A 22,995-nucleotide genomic window follows, 5' to 3' on the forward strand; every position below is an offset into this window, starting at 1 on the left:
GACATTGGAACTAACGCGTTGATTTCACTGAAAAAAACTCTCAGAATGCCATCTTGTGCTTTTCGAAAGTGCAATAATAATTCTAGAAACACAAATAAAGCCCAAGGAGTAACGTTTCACTCGTAAGTATCCATATTTTATTAAATATTGAATTTATTTTATTCCCATGTCAGAAATACCGCGAAGTAATCACGAGCAAACGGAAACTGTGCGACAGAGATAGTAGTATACACAATTTCCCTAAGATAATAAGAGATGACACTATTGCCTCAGTTCTCTTTTGTGAACCAATTTAGTTAGATACTCGGATGGTCCAAGGAAGCGGTTTACAAAGGGGTCATCTTAAAATGAACATTAACCGACGGAAATACCGTAGTAGCGTCGGCAGATATGGTTTAAAATTAAATTATTTGGTCAGTGTAAAAATAGTAAATAATATTTTGCTTTGTTTTTCTTTTATTTCGTATTATAATTTAATTATAAGTTTAAGTATAGTAATTAATTAAACGTAATTCAATTATGAGGTATTAAACATTCGACGAACAAAAAATTCGATTAAAATTGTGAAAGGGTTGATCTTTCAAATTACACTTGGTATTCGATAAGGAAGTAATCCCTATTTTGACTGCGTTTTTTGTATATATTTGTACGCCAGGGCTTCCCAAATATGGCTCAAAATAATATTCGACTAATATTGTACTAAAATAGAATTTAAATAATAAAAATATTTTTTTTAATTATGTTTGTATTTTTAGATTTCCACAAGACCCACGTTGCAAAGAAAAATGGACAAAGGTAATACAACAAGACCAGGGAGATGAGAAGTGGTTACCTACGCAATGTAGTCGAGTTTGCTCTGCACATTTTATGGAAAATGATTTTTATTTGACGCCACTTGGACGAAGAAAAATAAAAATTCAAGCTATACCAGTTTGTCGTCGCACTTTACAAGATTTGAGTGCTGACCTAAATAAAGAAACTGTACCTAGTTCACCTCTACACGATGTATACGTGTCAGACACGGACTCTATTTTTGACACACCAAGAAAAATTTATCTTAAAAAAAATTGAGGATTGAAAAAAGTAAAAGAGAAAAATGCAGAAGAGAAATTATAAAACTGAAGAAGCAAAACAAGTATTTAAAATCCAAGAATACTTCCCTGCGAGAGTTAGTGAAGTCTTTAAAAAACAAAAGGTATTTTAACAAAGAAAATTTCAATGAATTGACACAGAAGGCTGAGGAAGCAAACAACGATTTCTTGCTTGCAATTGCCAAAAGAAGGAGAATAACTCCGCTAACTGTAAAAAAATTCTGCGCAACCTTACATTATTATTCACCGGATGCCTATAAGTACGTAAGGGCTAAATGTAAAAATACGTTACCGCATCCACGTACAGTCAGCTTCATAAATATAGTGGCAGTCAAGATATCCAAATATATAGGAACACCTAAAGTGATCAATTATATAAGTACAACCAAAGTCATCAAATTAATTGAAGCATCCACTCTGCTCAAAAAGATCGGAGCGTTCACATCGTCATATATATGAGTACATTCAAAGTGCCCATAATTATAGTAACAGACAGAGCGTCAATAGTAACGAAGCATCGAAAGTATGCAAAAATATCGTAACATTAGACAAAATTGAACTCTGTCTCTATTCTCTTAAGATACACTTTGAAATATACTACTTCTGTTAAATTCATTTGACGCTTTGTATCAACATAATAGGTTGTCTAATAAGTTCGTTCCGATTTTTAATAGGTAGCTTAGAATAGACCCGAATATATTACAATTATTGAAAACATATGACATGTTTAGATAACACATCTATATATATAAAAGAAAGTCGTGTTAGTTACACTATTTATAACTCAAGAACGGCTAAATCGATTTGACGGAAAATTGGTGAGCAGGTAGCTTAGAACCAGGAAACGGACATAGGATAATTTTTTTTCTCCGCGAGGACGGAGTCGCGGGAAAAAGCTAGTACATACTAAACGAGGATAACTTCAGCCATATTTTGACAAATGGTAGGACACGATTCGTTCTTTTCTATCAGTTTTATAAAAACTGATTCACCTTATTTTTGCCGAAATACATAAGACGTTTTGCAATAAAATCGAACAAATATAGTTTAAAAGACGTTTTCCAAAACTTAAGGGCCTTTAAAACTTCCCTTAAAAATGGGCACGAACTTATCGGACAACCCAACATTTTTCTTCTTATTATTATAAAGTTTAAAATTTATAAATTGACGATACATGACAGATACCTAATCTATATATCTATATATATAAAAGAAAGTTGTGTTAGTTACGCCATTTATAACTCAAGAACGGCTGAATCGATTTGACTGAAAATTGGTGGGCTAGGTAGCTAAGGTAGCTTAGGACCAGGAAAAGGACATAGGATAATCTTTACCCCATTTTCTATTTTTTTTTTATTCCGCGCGGACGGAGTCGCGGGTAAAAGCTAGTAATATCAAATTTTACTCTGTCACAATATGTGCTAGTTTCAGTGTTTTACTATTTTCGCCGCAGTACGTAAGTTTAATGGTTCGAACCCCAGGCTTACAAGGTTTTTATTTTTCAAAATTATCAATCACATATAGAGCTTGTTTTTTTTAATGAAAAGGAAAAATCTGGTAATGTACTTAGAATATGTTTTTTACTTAACAAAAACAATTTTAATTTTTTATTTTTGGGGTATTAAATATTTATATAAAATTAATAATGATTAGGTTCGGCCATCTCGGAATAAAGCGAGTGGGCGGAGAGTGTTTTCACTTGTCATTGCGGTCTTGAAATACACTTTGAAAGTATACAAATTCTGTTAAATTAATTGACAATTTGTATCAAAATATTTTTCTCTTACTGTTAGGTATCTTCAGTCCGGTTGCAGTAGAATTTTCCAAGCATAGATTTATTACACGTATTCGATGTCGCCAGTGACATAGTCCGCGCGGAATTAAATGACGAAACTTACAATAACAAACGTGAACAATAAAAAAAACATGCTAATGACGACTCGGTTAAAAAAAGGGACAAGGAATATTATGGTTCCTTAATTTTTAAAGATGTCGTATTCGACTACTATGTAACCAATAATTGTTGCGATAAAGTTCAATTTTATATAAAGCTTTGATAATAAAATTAAAAACCTTAAAAAATGTAAAAAAAAGTTTGGGATTCGAATCGCCAAAACTGCGTATTACAGCGAACAGTTAAGCCGTAAGGCCAAACTGGCATATATGGTGACAAATTAAAATTTGATATTGCTTATCTATCTAGTATCTGTCATGCGGGACGTAAACTTGTAGTAAATAGCAAAAAAATGTTTTGATTATAAAATGTCAAATGAATTTAACAGAAGTAGTATATTTCAAAGTGTATCTTAAGTGAATAGAGACAGAGTTCAATTTTGTCTAATGTTACGATATTTTTGCATACTTTCGATGCTTCGTTACTATTGACGCTCTGTCTGTTACTATAATTATGGGCACTTTGAATGTACAGTCAGCTTCATAAATATAGTGGCAGTCAAGATATCCAAATATATAGGAACACCTAAAGTGATCAATTATATAAGTACAACCAAAGTTATCAAATTAATTGAAGCATCCACTCTGCTCAAAAAGATCGGAGCGTTCACATCGTCATATATATGAGTACATTCAAAGTGCCCATAATTATAGTAACAGACAGAGCGTCAATAGTAACGAAGCATCGAAAGTATGCAAAAATATCGTAACATTTGACAAAATTGAACTCTATCTCTATTTACTTAAGATACACTTTGAAATATACTACTTCTGTTAAATTCATTTGACATTTTATATCAAAACATTTTTTTGCTATTTACTTCAAGTTTACGTCCCGCATGACAGATAGGTACGAGATAGATAAGCAATATCAAATTTTAATTTGTCACCATATATGCCAGTTTGGCCTTACGGCTTAACTGCTCGCTGTAATACGCAGTTTTGGCGATTCGAATCCCAAACTTATTTTTACATTTTTAAGGTTTTTAATTTTATTATCAAAGCGTTATATAAAATTGAACTTTATCGCAACAATTATTGGTTACTATTCGACATCTTTAAAAATTAAGGAACCACAATATTCCTTGTCCCTTTTTTTAATCGAGACGTCATTAGCATGTTTTTTTATTGTTCACATTTGTAATTGTAAGTTTCGTCATTTAATTCCGCGCGGACTATGTCACTGGCGACATCGAATACGTGTAATAAATCTATGCTTGGAAAATTCTACTGCAACCGGACTGAAGATACCTAACAGGAAGAGAAAAATATTTTGATACAAATTGTCAATTAATTTAACAGAAGTTGTATAGATGGTCGAACCTAATCGTTATTAATTTTATTTAAATATTTAATACCCCAAAAATAAAAATTTAAAATTGTTTTTGTTAAGTAAAAAACATATTCTAAGTAAATCACTAGATTTTTCCTTTTCATTAAAAATAAATCAAGCTCTATACATATATTGATAATATTGAAAAATAAAAACCTTGTAAGCCTGGGATTCGAACCATTAAACTTACGTACTGCGGCGAAAATAGTAAAACACTGAAACTAGCACATATTGTGACAGAATAAAATTTGATATTACTTACTAGCTTTTACCCGCGACTTCGTCCGCGCGGAATAAAAAAAATGCTCACAAGATAAAAAGTTCCTATGTCCGTCTCCTAGTTCTAAGCTACCTCCCCATCAATTTTTAGCTTAATCAGTTCGACCGAACTTAAGTTATAAACAGTGTAACTAACACGACTTTCTTTTATATATATAGATAGGTAGATTAGGTATCTGTCATGTATCGTAAATTTATAAATTTTAAGCGTTATAATAATAAGAAGAAAAATGTTGGGTTGTCCGATAAGTTCGTGCCCATTTTTAAGGGAAATTTTAAAGACCCTTAAGTTTTGGCATACGTCTTTTAAATTATATTTGTTCGATTTTATAGCAAAAAGTCTTATATATTTCGGCAAAAATTAAGTCAATCAGTTTTTATAAAACTGGTAAAAAAGAACGAATCGTGTCCTACCATTTGTCAAAATACACATATTACATAACACATACATACTGAAAAGCTTAACTTCAGCCATAGTTAAGCTTTTCAGTATGTACAGTCAGCTTCATAAATATAGTGGCAGTCAAGATATCCAAATATATAGGAACACCTAAAGTGATCAATTATATAAGTACAACCAAAGTCATCAAATTAATTGAAGCATCCACTCTGCTCAAAAAGATCGAAGCGTTCACATCGTCATATATATGAGTACATTCAAAGTGCCCATAATTATAGTAACAGACAGAGCGTCAATAATAACGAAGCATCGAAAGTATGCAAAAATATCGTAACATTAGACAAAATTGAACTCTATCTCTATTCACTTATGATACACTTTGAAATATACTACTTCGTTTAAATTCATTTGACATTTTATATCAAAACATTTTTTTGCTATTTACTTCAAGTTTACGTCCCGCATGACAGATAGGTACGAGATAGATAAGCAATATCAAATTTTAATTTGTCACCATATATGACAGTTTGGCTTTACGGCTTAACTGCTCGCTGTAATACGCAGTTTTGGCAATTCGAATCCCAAACTATGTATATTTATTTTTACATTTTTTAAGGTTTTTAATTTTATTATCAAAGCGTTATATAAAATTGAACTTTATCGCAACAATTATTGGTTACTATTACTATTTTATTGTTCACGTTTGTTATTGTAAGTTTCTTCTTTTAATTCCGCGCGGACTAAGTCACAGGCGACATCGAATACGTGTAATAAAAACAGTAAGAGAAAAATATTTTGATACAAATTGTTAATTAATTTAACAGAATTTGTATACTTTCAAAGTGTATTTCAAGGATATGGATATACGAGTAGAATTCAATTTCAATGACCGCAATGACAAATGAAAACACTCTCCGCCCACTCGCTTTATCCCGAGATGGCCGAACCTAATCGTTATTAATTTTATTTAAATATTTAATACCCCAAAAATAAAAATGTAAAATTGTTTTTGTTAAGAAAAAACATATTCTAAGTACATTACCAGATTTCCCCTTTTCATTAAAAAAAATCAAGCTTTATATGTGATTGATAATATTGAAAAATAAAAACCTTGTAAGCCTGGGATTCGAACCACTAAACTTACGTACCGCGGCGAAAATAGTAAAACACTGAAACTAGCACATATTGTGACAGAATAAAATTTGATGTTACTTACTAGCTTTTACCCGCGACTTCGTCCGCGCGGAATAAAAAAAATGCTCACAAGATAAAAAGTTCCTATGTCCGTCTCCTAGTTCTAAGCTACCTCCCCATCAATTTTCAGCAAAATCAGTTCGACCGATCTTGAGTTATAAACAGTGTAACTAACACGACTTTCTTTTATATATATAGATTAGGTATCTGTCATGTATCGTAAATTTATAAATTTTAAGCGTTATAATAATAAGAAGAAAAATGTTGGGTTGTCCGATAAGTTCGTGCCCATTTTTAAGGGAAATTTTAAAGGCCCTTAAGTTTTGGCATACGTCTTTTAAATTATATTTGTTCGATTTTATAGCAAAACGTCTTATTTATTTCGACAAAAATTAAGTCAATCAGTTTTTATAAAACTAATAGAAAAGAACGAATCGTGTCCTACCATTTGTCAAAATATGGCTGAAGTTATCCTCTTTTAGTATGTATGTGTTATGTAAACATGTCATATGTTTTCAATAATTGTAATATATTCGGGTCTATTCTAAAATACCTATTGAAAATCGGAACGAACTTACTGGACAACCTATTATGTTGATACAAAGCGTCAAATGAATTTAACCGAAGTAGTATATTTCAAAGTGTATCATAAGTGAATAGAGATAGAGTTCAATTTTGTCTAATGTTACGATATTTTTGCATACTTTCGATGCTTCGTTATTATTGACGCTCTGTCTGTTACTATAATTATGGGCACTTTGAATGTACTCATATATATGACGATGTGAACGCTTCGATGTTTTTGAGCAGAGTGGATGCTTCAATTAATTTGATGACTTTGGTTGTACTTATATAATTGATCACTTTAGGTGTTCCTATATATTTGGATATCTTGACTGCTACTATATTTATGAAGCTGACTGTATGTGTTATGTAAACATGTCATATGTTTTCAATAATTGTAATATATTCGTGTCTATTCTAAGATACCTATTGAAAATCGGAACGAACTTATTAGACAACCTATTATGTTGATACAAAGCGTCAAATGAATTTAACAGAAGTAGTATATTTCAAAGTGTATCTTAAGTAAATAGAGATAGAGTTCAATTTTGTCAAATGTTACGATATTTTTGCATACTTTCGATGCTTCGTTACTATTGACGCTCTGTCTGTTACTATAATTATGGGCACTTTGAATGTACTCATATATATGACGATGTGAACGCTCCGATCTTTTTGAGCAGAGTGGATGCTTCAATTAATTTGATAACTTTGGTTGTACTTATATAATTGATCACTTTAGGTGTTCCTATATATTTGGATATCTTGACTGCCACTATATTTATGAAGCTGACTGTACTCATATATATGACGATGTGAACGCTTCGATCTTTTTGAGCAGAGTGGATGCTTCAATTAATTTGATGACTTTGGTTGTACTTATATAATTGATCACTTTAGGTGTTCCTATATATTTGGATATCTTGACTGCCACTATATTTATGAAGCTGACTGTACTATACTCAAATGGTATGAGAAAAGTGATGTCACTCCTGGATTTACTCAACAGGCATTTGTAAAACTCCGTACAAAATCTGACCAGAATCCGGTTATAGCAACATTGGTCGTTGACGAAATGGCAATACGCCAGAGGACAACCTGGAATGGTCGTAAGACTTTGGGTCTTGTAAATGAAGGCTTAGGTCCAAAAGATGAAATTGCAACTCAAGCTTACGTTTTTATGCTAGTTTCGAATACTGAAAACTGGAAAATTCCGTTAGGTTTCTTTTTCATTAATAGCCTACGAGCTGAACAACGTGCTAGCTTAATAAAAATGTGTATAATTAAGTGTTACGACGTTGGTGTCAATATAGTTGCACTGACGTTTGATGGTTGTTCAGCAAACGTAGCAGCAGCTGAAATTCTAGGTTGCAATTTCCAAGACATTGATAACTTAAAAACCACTTTTCCTCATCCGGCATGCAGGAACAAAAGAGTTGCCGTTTTTTTCGATGCGTGTCATATGCTTAAGCTAGTGAGGAATACGTTCGAGTCAAAAAAAGTTTTGTTTAGTAACGGCGATCGAGTTTCATGGCTGTATCTAGTCAGATTGCAAAAACTTCAAGAAAAAGAGGGCTTTAAGCTTGCAAACAAACTGACAGTACGTCATATTTCTTTCAGGAATCAAATAATGAAAGTTAACCTTGCAACCCAATTATTGAGTCGAAGTGTAGCAAAAGCGCTGATCTTATGCTCAGAAATGCTAACTGGAAACAACTTTAAGAATGTTGAAGCTACTATACAATTTATCGAAACGTTTAACAATTTGTTTGATATCTTTAATTCGACCACTTATAAACAAGGATTCAAACGACCACTTAGTGTAGAAAATAAAAATGAGATATTTAATTTTCTGGATAAAGCAGAAGCTTATATAAAGTCGCTAAAAATTTACAAAAAAGTTAAAATTATCAGAAGAAAGGGAATAAAAATAAATATTAGTAAAACACTAGTCACGAAAGCTAAATGTAAAATGGGATTTCTTGGTTTTTTGATTGATATTCAGAGTTTGAAATACTTATATACAGAATTGATTCAACAAAATAAAGTAATGAATTACTTGTCTACGTATAGGTTGAGTCAAGACCATATCGAACTTTTTTTTGGACTTATCAGGCAACACGGCGGGCACAATAACAATCCTACTACTGAGCAATTTCGTGGTATATATAAAAAAACACTTTGCCACTTAGAACTACGGAGCAGTTTTACGGGAAATTGCTTGCCTATAGACAATTATTCAATATTGAGTTGTATATCAGCTCTTGAAACAATTAATGTGACCACACCAGGATTCCGCGACCAGCATCAGTTTTCTGAATCAACGATAAATGAATCGCAATCAGCTGAGGACGAACGATGCCAAATTAATAGTGACATTCTATCAACTTTATTAGATGAAGAAAAAAGTATAAGTGAGATCTCACAGCAAATTGTCGGGTATATATCAGGGTGGGTCGTTAAGAAAATGGTTAAAAAAATTAAATGTCAAATATGTTGCAGCGCTTTGATGAGTAATCAGAAACTAAGTTTTCATAGGTTAATAACTTTAAGAAACTTGGGTGGCTTGTTTTTATCATCGCGCGATGTATTTGATATTTGTATTAAAACAGAAGCGTTTCTAAAGCTTAATAAAAAATTACAAGGCAATAATTATTTTCACAATGAAAATGATTATAATGTCTTGCAAATAAAAGTTCTGAGTATGTTCATAAAATCAAATGTTTTCAAAGATTTAACCTCTCATTCCCTCGAACAACCAGCAACTTGGAACCATAAAATTTTACTAATAAAATCTGTAATCAAATCCTACGCTGATGTACGCCTTCATTATATTCATAAAAATGTTAAAAAAACAAACAGGCAAAAGTATAATAAACTAATTTTATTTCATGGAGAATAAATGATAATAACTAATATTAATAATGTGTTTTATTAACTTATATAGAAACGGCTAAAACACTCACGTATATATATCCGGTGTCGTCACCGACTAGTTTCGAGCCCTACGGGGGCTCTTCATCAGGGTGAGTGGGATTGGTATTATTTCGCGGACGCGGCCCGTCGCTCACTGCGCGCCTGCGCTCTTAGGACGCGTCTTGAGGGGGCGGGGGGCGGGGGGTGCGCCGGCGTCGTTGATAAGTTAGTGATAATGTCTCACGAAAGTTTGAATAATTTAATGTGTTTTATTTTTACATCTGTATTTATTTTTCACATTACTACTGTATTTATTTACAATTTGATGAACTTGCTGACCGTATTGCGCACGTATTATTTAATGTTGTGCGTTATATTAGTGTGCGCGCGTCAGCGTCTTGCAAACGCACACATTCAAAAATAATGCTACAGTTTTTCAAGGTAAAGGCGTATCTAAACTATATAAATCTTTGGCACCGACAAATTTTTCGTCCGTTCAATCGAATGCGTTGAAATTAATACAAACCGGTGCATCGGTGAGTGAGTGAAGCGAATGAAAAAGTCGATCATCGAAATAGGTATAATTACAACTTCGGTTTAGTGCTTCACATGTGCAGTCGGCAGCGGCGAGCGCACGAATGCATTTTCAGAAAATTACGCGCGTTCGCAAAAAGCGCGCGTTTTCGGAAATACGTAGCGTACTTACGTTTTTAGATGCATCGTTTTTTTTCGATGACAGATGTTTTTGTTTTTCTCATTAATACGTTCTTCTCTATAATATTTCGTCATTATATATCGGGGTGGATTGAATTCAAGTAAAATACGCTTACATATGTGTCTTACTTCTTAATAACTTTATTGAAAACATATTATTTCTCCTATTTAAAATATGTTCAGCTATATTAGTTTAATATCTAACGCTATGTTTTTGTTTAATTTACATTTCATTTTTTATTTTCATTTTTCATTTTTATTCAGTTAGTAATAAATATAGAAATCAGAATTTTACAATACCATATGCAACGAGAACAGCATCTCAAAGTAATGGAATATATGTACAAAGTAATTATGTGACAACCGCATTGAGCTGCGCCTCTTAGTCTGGTCCTTTTAATTATTTATCTTGGGCACAAAGCGAGATCTTATCTCCAACTAATGTTAATACAATTCCTGATAAAGACATGTTTTCTTAATTTATATTTAATTTTATTTGTATTGAATTACAATTGGTCAACGTTAAAAAACATCCACCTAACAGATGTTTGTAGCTTTTTATGTTTCCGATATTATATATTGTAAATTGACTTTACAATCACTTCCTTTAGACATACATTGATGGATACTTATAATCCGGTATCTGTTAAAATATTTGTTTACCAAATAAAATATAATATGCCTCTTAAAATCAAATACTTTATTTAACAATTTTCTTACTGCTTTTGTTCGTAGTAAAGTAGTTTTCTAAATCTATATATATGTAAAAGAAAGTCGTGTTAGTTACACTATTTATAACTTAGCTTAGAACTAGGAGACGGACATAGGAACTCTTTCTTTATCTTGTGTTCATTTTTTTATTCCGCGCGGACGGAGTCGCGGGTAAAAGTTAGTATTAAATATATATTATCTAGCTATTTCTAATCAAACATAAAAAACTCTCGTTATCTCACTTGCACTTAAAGCACTGTCAAAAAATGTTAAAACAAATATGGCGACCGAAATGACCGGCATTGTTGTCGAAACGAGAAATGTCAGTTTTGTTTAAATTTTTTAAAATTAATAACGAACATTGAGGGCCGCATATCTGCTCGTCCGTCTCCTTCTCTCTAATGAGAAATATCTCGTAATTCTGTCGTGTTTTTGCCAACGACGCGGTGTCAGTGAAAATTAAAATAGTTTCGTGTTTCCGATGGCAACAATAAAATTTAATAGCTTTATTCGTAGAAGTCTTCGTTGTTATATTATTTCGAATTTAATTTTTTTAAGATAAGAATTCGATAGATATGTTTCAATAAACATTGTCTTTGCCTTTTGTAATGTTTATCTTTGCAAGTTAAATATATTTTAATTGATTAACAATTAAAAGGAGTGTCGTGGCTAAAGGGTTAAGCTCTTGACTTGTAATCTGCAGGTCCTGGGTTCAAATCCCGCTATGTACCAACATATGTACATTTATAAGACATTCTTATTGTGAAGGAAAACATCGTGATGCTGCACATACTGAGTAGAAATTCAATTATATGTGTGAAGTCAACCCGCACTAGGTCAGTGTGGTTGACTATGACCTAGTCACCTCTAACTTAAGGTAGACTCCGAGCCCCTCAGTGGGGACGTATAGTGAGCTGATGATGAATAACCATTAATTACTTGTCTTCTCTATAAATAATTACCCTGATCTCAATATCTTCAGAGAGAAGAAATGTACCAACACCTTATAGCATTTGGATTTTTACTTTGTAGTAAAAGTTATTGTCAATTCATACATCATGTTATCAAAGATTACTAAGCAACATAATTGTAGTTTCGTTTCTATATATATATATATATTAAAGAAGATAAAATTTCTAAATAGCTTTTGTTTTTCGACGAATTAGACATACGTTGTAATGTGAACAGATTTTAAGATTTTTTGTAATAATTTTAATTAATTTAACGATAATTCAACGTCTAACTTCCGCAATACTTCCTTTTCGGTGTAACGTCATTTCACACATCCTGTTGTAATAAAAGATGTATTTTTTTTTTGTACTCCAGCCAGTACCAGTAACGTGACTCCGCAGTTTTGTCAAAATATTACATTGTAACGAACACTTTTTGCTACAAAATTACCCCTTTGACGTACGATTTCTTTCAACTATGGGATTATTTATTGTGTCCGCTCCGATATCTTTGAGATCTCAGATAAATGTAATCACTGAGATTGAATGACATTTTTTTTTTATATTTTTTACTGTCGACTCAAAGTTTGATAGATTTTATACAATCTTATAACTTGAACCTTTACTTGAACATTTATAGTGTAGCAAAGATATCCGACAATAAATAGCTAGTCTAAAACCTATAGTTTTCTGTTAATTTATTAATGTCATTTCCTTCTTTATGAGATACAATTGGTCTTGACAAAGATCTTCCAATGTTATTCGAAATATTTTTCCACCAAAAAGTTTAGTAACGCTTCTTGTGTTTGTTTCAAACATGGCAAGAATTATGATAATTGACTCAAAATTATTCAGTCTCTTGTTTTGTGACATTTTAAATGACACGGGAGGAAAAAAGAGAAATATTGAAACATAAAATGGACGAAAAACCGTTATTTTTAATACACATTTCGAATTTCGAATCGGCGTCGACCATTTCGAGCGTTCTTCGATTCAAAAGAAACGCATTCACATGCTGGCCGCGTACCGCTCTAAATATAAAAACTCTTTTTTTATGTCAAATATGGAAGGGTTACGTTAAAAACATTCTATTTTCGAATTGTTAAAAAGTCCACATTGTATGGAATACGTCAAAACTCCGCGGCTTATGCAGTACAAGTAAAATTAACAGATTATGCATGTTATTTTGTTTTCTAATTTTAATACGAAATTTTATACTTTATTAGTTATTAAAATTAAGTTTTAAAGTTTTTCCGATTTATATAGTCACGTAGAAGTTTATTCTTCGAAAAACTTACGCGTCGTCCTTGATAAAGTCGCAAGGGGGTGCGTTTGCGTTGTCTTTTCTCAAGCATGGTTGTTTGGTTATACAAAATGTAGGTATATGATATATTAAATAGTTCAAAATTTAAGTATGAATAGATTACTGTACAAGACTTAAAGCAGTAATACAAGATTTCTTGTTTTAATTCATTTTTAACAATGCGTATCTGCTTTCTTTAATTGTACAGTCAGCTTCATAAATATAGTGGCAGTCAAGATATCCAAATATATAGGAACACCTAAAGTGATCAATTATATAAGTACAACCAAAATTATCAAATTAATTGAAGCATCCACTCTGCTCAAAAACACCGGAGCGTTCACATCGTCATATATATGAGTACATTCAAAGTGCCCATAATTATAGTAACAGACACAGCGACAATAATAACGAAGCATCGAAAGTATGCAAAAATATCGTAACATTAGACAAAATTGAACTCTATCTCTATTCTCTTAAGATACACTTTGAAATATACCACTTCGTTTAAATTCATTTGACATTTTATATCAAAACATTTTTTGCTATTTACTTCAAGTTTACGTCCCGCATGACAGATAGGTACGAGATAGATAAGCAATATCAAATTTTAATTTGTCACCATATATGACAGTTTGGCTTTACGGCTTAACTGCTCGCTGTAATACGCAGTTTTGGCAATTCGAATCCCAAACTATGTATATTTATTTTTACATTTTTTAAGGTTTTTAATTTTATTATCAAAGCGTTATATAAAATTGAACTTTATCGCAACAATTATTGGTTACTATTACTATTTTATTGTTCACGTTTGTTATTGTAAGTTTCGTCTTTTAATTCCGCGCGGACTAAGTCACAGGCGACATCGAATACGTGTAATAAATCTACGCTTGGAAAATTCTACTGCAACCGGACTGAAGATACCTAACAGTAAGAGAAAAATATTTTGATACAAATTGTTAATTAATTTAACAGAAGTTGTATACTTTCAAAGTGTATTTCAAGGATATGGATATACGAGTAGAATTCAATTTCAATGACCGCAATGACAAAAGAAAACAGTCTCCGCCCACTCGCTTTATCCCGAGATGGCCGAACCTAATCGTTATTAATTTTATTTAAATATTTAATACCCCAAAAATAAAAAATTAAAATTGTTTTTGTTAAGAAAAAACATATTCTAAGTACATTACCAGATTTCTCCTTTTCATTAAAAAAATCAAGCTTTATATGTGATTGATAATATTGAAAAATAAAAACCTTGTAAGCCTGGGATTCGAACCACTAAACTTACGTACCGCGGCGAAAATAGTAAAACACTGAAACTAGCACATATTGTGACAGAGTAAAATTTGATGTTACTTACTAGCTTTTACCCGCGACTTCGTCCGCGCGGAATAAAAAAAATGCTCACAAGATAAAAAGTTCCTATGTCCGTCTCCTAGTTCTAAGCTACCTCCCCATCAATTTTCAGCAAAATCAGTTCGACCGATCTTGAGTTATAAACAGTGTAACTAACACGACTTTCTTTTATATATATAGATTAGGTATCTGTCATGTATCGTAAATTTATAAATTTTAAGCGTTATAATAATAAGAAGAAAAATGTTGGGTTGTCCGATAAGTTCGTGCCCATTTTTAAGGGAAATTTTAAAGGCCCTTAAGTTTTGGCATACGTCTTTTAAATTATATTTGTTCGATTTTATAGCAAAACGTCTTATTTATTTTGACAAAAATTAAGTCAATCAGTTTTTATAAAACTAATAGAAAAGAACGAATCGTGTCCTACCATTTGTCAAAATATGGCTGAAGTTATCCTCTTTTAGTATGTATGTGTTATGTAAACATGTCATATGTTTTCAATAATTGTAATATATTCGGGTCTATTCTAAAATACCTATTGAAAATCGGAACGAACTTACTGGACAACCTATTATGTTGATACAAAGCGTCAAATGAATTTAACCGAAGTAGTATATTTCAAAGTGTATCATAAGTGAATAGAGATAGAGTTCAATTTTGTCTAATGTTACGATATTTTTGCATACTTTCGATGCTTCGTTATTATTGTCGCTGTGTCTGTTACTATAATTATGGGCACTTTGAATGTACTCATATATATGACGATGTGAACGCTCCGATCTTTTTGAGCAGAGTGGATGCTTCAATTAATTTGATGACTTTGGTTGTACTTATATAATTGATCACTTTAGGTGTTCCTATATATTTGGATATCTTGACTGCCACTATATTTATGAAGCTGACTGTACTATGAAAACATTATTCCTTTTTCAAATGATACGAAAGACACAGGAAGCGTGAGTTTTTTGTCACTTCCACATCTCTGCCGAACTGATTTACTGCTCCCGTCCCCCTCGCACACACACGATCTAACACTGTTGGATAGAGACGGTGGACTCCTAGTTGAGCTCAGGTGTGTTGACAATAACAGATGTTCAGAAGATGGCGTCGCGAGCGCATATTACACAATTACAATTCTATTTAATTATATTTTTTTCTCGCGCGTTGTATTCAATATTTTAAGTCGTAGGCGTACTGTGAAGACAATTGAAGATTTTTTTGTATCGCATGTTTACAGAATAACACCGTTAGTTTCCTTATTCTTAGTTTGGAGTTGGTAATGATAGTCGTTTGTTATTGGAAGTTGATTTCGTTATAAAAATTAAAATGCGTGGGCGCAGTGAAGGCAGACCGTGACGAATGCTTATATCATTCGAATTAGGCACATCTATCTATTTAAAACACGTCATTAGATGTTAATTGTTTAGGAACTCAGACTAACGTGCTATTATCTAGAAAATAAGTTTATGTTTATCGTTAAGATACCTTTAGTTAGTTTATTAGAATATAACTTGTATAAGAATGTGCCCTTACCAACCCCTCGCGTCGATAAGGAACATAATTCATTTGCAATGATAATTCCTTTTGAGCCATTTTTAGCCCTAAGTAAAGATAAGACATCATATGCATACCTCAGAACATTGGATAACTGTAAGCATATATTTACTGATACTTACCTCTGTGAAATATCCGATACTTATACAGTATTTACAAAACCCATCATGTGAAATAGAAATCATCACTAAAGCGTTAACATCTCTTCCCGAAAGTTGTTCTGTGAAATTTCTTTTTGGCAATGTTGATATTTGGCATAAATTGCGTAACAACAAATGGATATTTGTACAGTCAAACCCGACTAAACTTTCCATTGAATGTTATGACCAAACAATAGAAACAACAATATTAGGTACAGGATTTCTTGAAATCCAACCAAATTGTATAGCTTTTCATAAGAATCTTAAATTGATTCCAAAATTATATCCGAAAATTAATGTACCGAAAATTGTATCCAAGTTTAATATAATTAGTGACGACTGTTGTAATCTCAATCAATCTCGCAAAAACAGTGTAAAAATAACTTTACCTAAAATCAAAACTGTAAGGCTAGATGATTTAATGGAAACTAGAACTAACTATAATCAAATTATTAAAGATCTGGAAAATATAGAAAAGTCAAACCCACTAAATCATGTAGCATTCCCCGTACTGTCTATAGTGTCCATTGTTCTAATTTTATGTTTAATTATAGTTTATACTTGTAAAAGGAAAAGCAAGCTTCAAAGTGTATTCAAACTAAATAAAACTACTAAAATTGAAGATAGCTCAGAACCAAATATTGAATTACCACAAACTGCACCTAGAATTAGAATTAATTAAATCTACGAAAACTTTTATTAAATCCACAAGTTTTCTCTCAAAGGGGGGGTTGTTATATACACTCCCTGTACTGACTACTTGCTTCGCTTGCTGGAGTCTTGATGACTAGACATTAGGCTGAGCTCCTCGCAAGGACTAGCGAACAGAGTCAGTCTCACTCCAGCCTTCGGAAGAGAAGGTTACTTTTCCTGTACAAAAATCTTCGTCAAGCAAAGTTTCCCTTTACCAAATCCTTGTTAAATTGTGTGTAAAATAAAGCTTATGTAAAAAGGGTTTTCTTTTTTAAAAACCCAAATTCACTCTCCCGTATAACAGTACGCTGCACGTTGAGGAAGACGACCTCCTCGCGGAAGCCGTAGTGGTTCTCAGCGCGGATGATGTATTCTCCGCGATCTTCCAACTTCGTGCGATTTATTATGAAGTAGTAATCGTTGCCGGAGTATCTATAAATAATAAACAATCTCATATACAACTCTATATCTATATACACGTATATAAAAGAAAGTCGTGTTAGTTACACTATAACTCAAGATCGGTCGAACTGATTTAGTTGAAAATTAATGGGGAGGTAACTTAGAACTAGGAGACGGACATAGGAACTTTTTTATCTTGTGTGCATTTTTTTTATTCCGCGCGGACGGAGTCGCGGGTAAAAGCTAGTGTGAAGAAAATTAAAGTTTTTTTTGTTATATCACATCATAAGAAAAACTTGAATCTAATAGTACATCCTGGAAATTAGTTTCGCTTCAAAAGAACTTAAAAGTATTTGAATATTACCTCTTCATAAATTTAACAGATTGTCGCAGTTCGCGGTTGTTACGGGACCAGGTGACTGTTGGTGTGGCGCAGGCAACCACGCGGCAGTACAGCTTCACAGACTGACCCTCGTAGCAGAAGGCGGACTGCGGCTTTATCACAAACCTCGGCGCTGCTTGACGACGATCTATACGGAACATCTCTTACTTAACTGATATCACCAGTATACGTCCCCACTAAGGGTCTCGAAACCTACCCTAAGTTAAGGGTTGACTTCACACATGTTTGAATATGGTAAATCGAAAATTTCATTTGTATGTACATGGCGGAATTCGAACCCATGCAGATTAAAGTCAATTTAACCCCTAAGTAATGATGCTTTTTTAATAAATAATAAATTTATGTATTTTTTTTTATTCCGAAATTTAAGTCTATCTTCAGTGCTACCTATAGAAATAAAATATGAGACTAAATACAAAAAATAGCCGTGTCGCTGGTTATTGGATTGAATGAGGTTTTGTGACAAAGTTAACTTACCGAACTGTCCATCGTATATCTTCCATTTCTCGATGAGCAACTTGCGCAAAGAACTGTACTCGCTCAGCCTGCCGATCGGCAACACGAACGACGACCAATTCTAAAGAAAAATACGTATTTTCAATAAAAAAAAATTATAATTTCAATAGAAATAAAACTAATAAAGACTCCATCTTTTGTTTCTTGCGTGTAACGAAATATACATAAACTTGTCCTTGAAGTTCAACTCACCGTCTTCATCTATATACCTACATGTCTTAACACAGTGGAAACTCAATATAAAATACCAGAAATTGTAACAAAAACCTATTTATTCTGCATGAAACTTTCCCGGTATTGATTATATTAGTCTTGTAAAATAACAAAATTTACTAAAGAAAATTATTCATATATGAAGTGTGAACTTAATATATTATGTACAAAATAACAAGGATAATTTCACATTAATTATGCATAACAGTAATATCTACGAGTACATTCTTTATATCTTACTTCTTACTACTCGTAATATTATAAATGCGAAAGTTTAGATGGATGGATGTTTGTTTGAAGGTATCTCTAAAACAGCTCAACAGATCTTGATGAAATTTGGCACAAATGTACAACTTTGTCTGGAAGAACACATAGGCTACTTAGTAAGTTTTTTTAATTCCGCGCGGACGGAGTCGCGGGCGACACCTAGTCATTTCATACCAATACCAGTACCTTGTATCAAGTGGTGAGTATTTAAAGTGATGGAAACCTTTAGATAACGGCTGCAAAGTGTTAATGCATGTGTTATCGTGGAGGTCTCGAGCGGGCCTTACAAATTGCTGAGCCACGCGCTTACCTATACTGATAAATTTGACCACCATATTATACTAGTGGTCACCGATTAAGGGTTAAGTTCTTAAGGTTGTCAGATTCTTAATGTTACAAGTTTTTAGAATAAACAGTGTCCAGTGTATGTTCATAGAAATGTTAAACGATACTTTCACCTTTGTTTCTATTTGAGAATATTTAGTAATTACACGCATTGCGTATGGGTAAAGCTTTACAAGGTAGCTATTACGTGTGCTTATCACTGTGATATAATTGATTAGGGGACATTGCATTAAAAATATATAGAGTATCACATTTACAACCGCGTTGTGAGACAGCGCAATGGACGTCATGCAGAGTGCGTATATACAAACAAGCAATAGAAGAGATACTAAAAAATATAAACATCACAAGACAACTATCCACATAATTTGAAAATGTATGCTACATAGTTAAACATAATCTACAATTCAAAGACACAAGACAATTTGTAGCAGTCCAAAACATAGAATCAAAGATCGAAAAGAAGATTGTGGAGGAGAGCCGCAGTTACTCTCTCTTTGGGAGGGTATGTGGCGCAGGCAGAACGCACACGGAGAGCGACAGGCGCCCCGATAACATTCCGATAACGTTAATGGATACGCGCGTTATCATCGCACGCCCGATACCAAGCCGAATCACTTAAAAACAAGCCGCTCTCGAGGCAAAAACACCCGAACACCCTTGCCCTTAACAACGATTATCCCCCGCCGTAGATGACCTGTACCGGTCAATGGGTTCCGAGAGTCACGTGAGAAATTATATTGCGCGGATATCAGGTTGAACGTGACGTTTCTTGAATGAAATGTCCATTATATGTCTATTTATTTATATTATAATACTAAGAAATTTACAAAATCCTTGATTTTATCATTACTAATTTTAGTATTACAAACTCCATCAGCTTTATATGCATATTCAAACTAACTTCCTTATTATAATAAAATATTTTTTCACATTAAACCACTCTTGTCGTCAGGTAAATTTTCAAATTATAATTATAAATAATGCGAATAAAATTTGGGGGTCGAAACAAAGGAGTCGTGTTTTACGCATGGCAACAACAACATTTACAGTTTTATACTTAACTAGCCTTTACCCGCGACTCCGTCCGCGCCGAAAAAAATATAGAAAACGGAGTAAAAATTATCCTATGTCCGTATATTGATTTAATTAACTTTGACATCTAATGAAGAGTCGTTTTTCGATATGTTATTTTGTATTGTAAATGATAAAACTAAGAAATTTGTTCCGGCGACACATGTTGAAATACATGACATGTTCTAGACTGATTTAATATGTCTTAGTTTATTTTTTTCACAAAATAATGCTAGCCATAAAGCCTCAATTGAACGATATTAAAATGTATTCATTTTGTACGTAAGTATATTGATATAACAATAATGGCTGTAAGTACTTGACTTATATTGTGCTGGGATTGTCATAAATGCGAACAATAAATCATAATGATGAGTAAGCTCCGTCGTATAAAACGAGGGAATTAAGTATCATTGAAAATAATTAAAATAAGTTTCCAGTAGCAGTAGCACAGGTACATATGTACTCACCGAGCAGCACCATGCAGGTGTCCATGCAGTCCTGCTGCGTGAGGAAGTTGTTCTGTCCGCCGCGACATCCGCCGTAGTTGAAGGGCACGCACATGCCCTTCATCGCCACGAATGCCCAGCGCTGGTACAGGCTGCGGCACGGGCCTTGCTCCGGTGCCTCCATGCAGATACCTAGGGTGGGGGGAGCATATACATACAAACTCACAACGTAACACAGAAGCTGGATCTCTATATTCACGTTGTTAGCACGTTATGCGTAAGTTTTGTGTATGTGCAACTAAGTAGCAACAGAGACTTGTCAATATGTAACGTGACCTTGTCGAGTCGTATTCCCGGAGTAGCCATTACCATGAAGGCCAGCGGTACGACTTTGTTGTACGCATAAGGCAATAGTAAAAGCTTTTATCTATTGTTTTACCGAACAAGAAAACTGATAGCAAAGACCGCGATCAAAGGACTTTAATTGTAGGTAACTTAATAACTTAAAGTAACTAAGGTGTTAAGTATTGATTGGCGTGTCTGTCACTTAACGACCCATATTAATTCAAATGCAGTCCATTAAAACGGTTCTGACTTTGTGAGTAATAAGTTGAGCAAAAGAAGCCGCAAAGAGATGAGTATAATTACGCTTAGCTGTGGGCATGTCGATGGCACAGTCGGCGCGGTCCTGGCAGGGCCGTTGCTGCAGCAGCTCGACGCGCGCCGAGCACTCCTGCTGGCGGTCCGCCGGTACCAGCGGCAGCCGCGTGCGGAACCTCACGCCGCGCCCGCACGACGCCGAGCACGGCGACCGGCCCGACCACTCGGTGGTGGGACACGCGGGGTCCGACAAGCCCGCGTCCACCTCCGCATCCACGCACTGCGGCTCCATGCACTTACGATTCTCCTCTGACAACACATCATGTCGCATATTACAAACCGCCACCGACCTATTAAAATTTTCGATGCTGCTCAACAACTCAACAGCCCAATTGAAGAGTTGAGTTCGTACCGGTGGGCACCAACGGGCACTTCTTGAAGCCCATGTGGTCGAGGAAGGTGCGGCGGCGCGTGCTGATGCCGATGCCGCACGTCACCGAGCACTCGCTCCACGGGCCCCACTCCGTCGTGCGGCATGCTTCCTCCGGCACTCCAACCGCCTCCGCCTCCGCCTCCACCTCCGCCTCCGCCGCGCCGCGCTCGCTGATCAATGTTATCAACATAAAAATATTTCTTTGCACAAATTTTATTACTAAGAATATGAACAGTAAAAAGTACGTTATTGCACTCACGGGCACTCGGGCACGTCGGCGACGCACATCTCCTTGGAGACGAGCTGGCGGTCGCAGGCGAACATGGCGGCCTTCTGCGGCATGCGGTATTCGCGCGTGCGCGTGCGCATGCGCAGCCCCTTGCCGCACGACACCGAGCACGCAGACCACGCGCTCCACTCCGTCACCCCGCACTCCGCTGCAACGACACAACCGACAACAAGTCAAATAAAACCCAAACAAAGATAACCTTGAAAACAATAAGAATAATTATTTTGCACTTACGGCGATTGACGGCCTGCGTGTTCTCGGCCTCCTCGAGCACCAGAGCCTGCAGCGTGTCCTCGTCGCAGCCGCGCGGCAGCAGGCTCTCCCGTGTGATGTACAGCCGCGCCATGGGCCGCAGCTCGCCCCCGGGGTTGTAGAAGGGCGCGCGCGGGTCCTCAGGGTACATCGTCGTGATGCGATACATCTTCTCGCGGGGAATCGTTTCAGAGTTTGCCGACTGCGGGAAGTAACAGTTTAATCATTCATCCATATTTACTCGACTATTTTAGGGCCTTTATCAAATGAAATAGTTTAATATTTATAAAGAGAATCTTCAATTAAAAACGTATATGCGTTGCTGATAACAAAAAGAATTTATTTAAAACAATATTTACATTTGCATTATAAAATGAACGAAAAAATTTCTACATACCTGATAACAAAAAGAAACAACATAAAACGTTTTTACTTTAACTAAAAATCAAAAATTAAAAATTACAATATTTATACAATGTCTGAAATTTATAAAATTAAATCTGTCATTCTGACAAGGAAAATCAAATCATAAAAAAGTATTTAATATGGACTTAAAGAAAAGAGGTCCTCTTTTCTTTACATCTCCCCCCCCCTT

At 34.3% G+C, this 22,995-nt stretch overlaps 2 protein-coding genes and 1 pseudogene across 2 annotated transcripts; 1 reads left to right on the forward strand and 2 right to left on the reverse strand.

Annotated features, from left to right (window-relative positions):
• Positions 1-1,096: 1,096 nt before the first annotated feature.
• LOC123723125 lies at positions 1,097-17,146 on the forward strand (annotated as a pseudogene).
• Positions 17,147-17,405: 259 nt separating this feature from the next.
• On the reverse strand, positions 17,406-18,679 carry LOC123723126 (twitchin-like). Its single transcript, XM_045685679.1, has 4 exons — positions 18,671-18,679; positions 18,440-18,539; positions 17,924-18,089; positions 17,406-17,589 (listed from the first exon to the last, which is right to left on the reverse strand). The coding sequence occupies exons 1-4, from the start codon at positions 18,677-18,679 to the stop codon at positions 17,406-17,408; spliced, it is 459 nt and encodes a 152-aa protein (XP_045541635.1).
• Positions 18,680-20,762: 2,083 nt separating this feature from the next.
• Positions 20,763-22,614, reverse strand: LOC123723127 (spondin-1-like; the record flags this gene model as incomplete). The annotated part of the gene is made up of 5 exons (XM_045685680.1): positions 20,763-21,018; positions 21,475-21,735; positions 21,839-22,029; positions 22,119-22,296; positions 22,383-22,614. Coding segments are annotated over 5 exons (1,080 nt in total), but the record flags the coding sequence as incomplete, so codon positions are not given.
• Between the last annotated feature and the right edge of the window lie 381 nt (positions 22,615-22,995).

This window comes from Papilio machaon, chromosome W (assembly GCF_912999745.1).
Source record: "Papilio machaon chromosome W, ilPapMach1.1, whole genome shotgun sequence".
NCBI classification, from domain to species: domain Eukaryota; kingdom Metazoa; phylum Arthropoda; class Insecta; order Lepidoptera; family Papilionidae; genus Papilio; species Papilio machaon.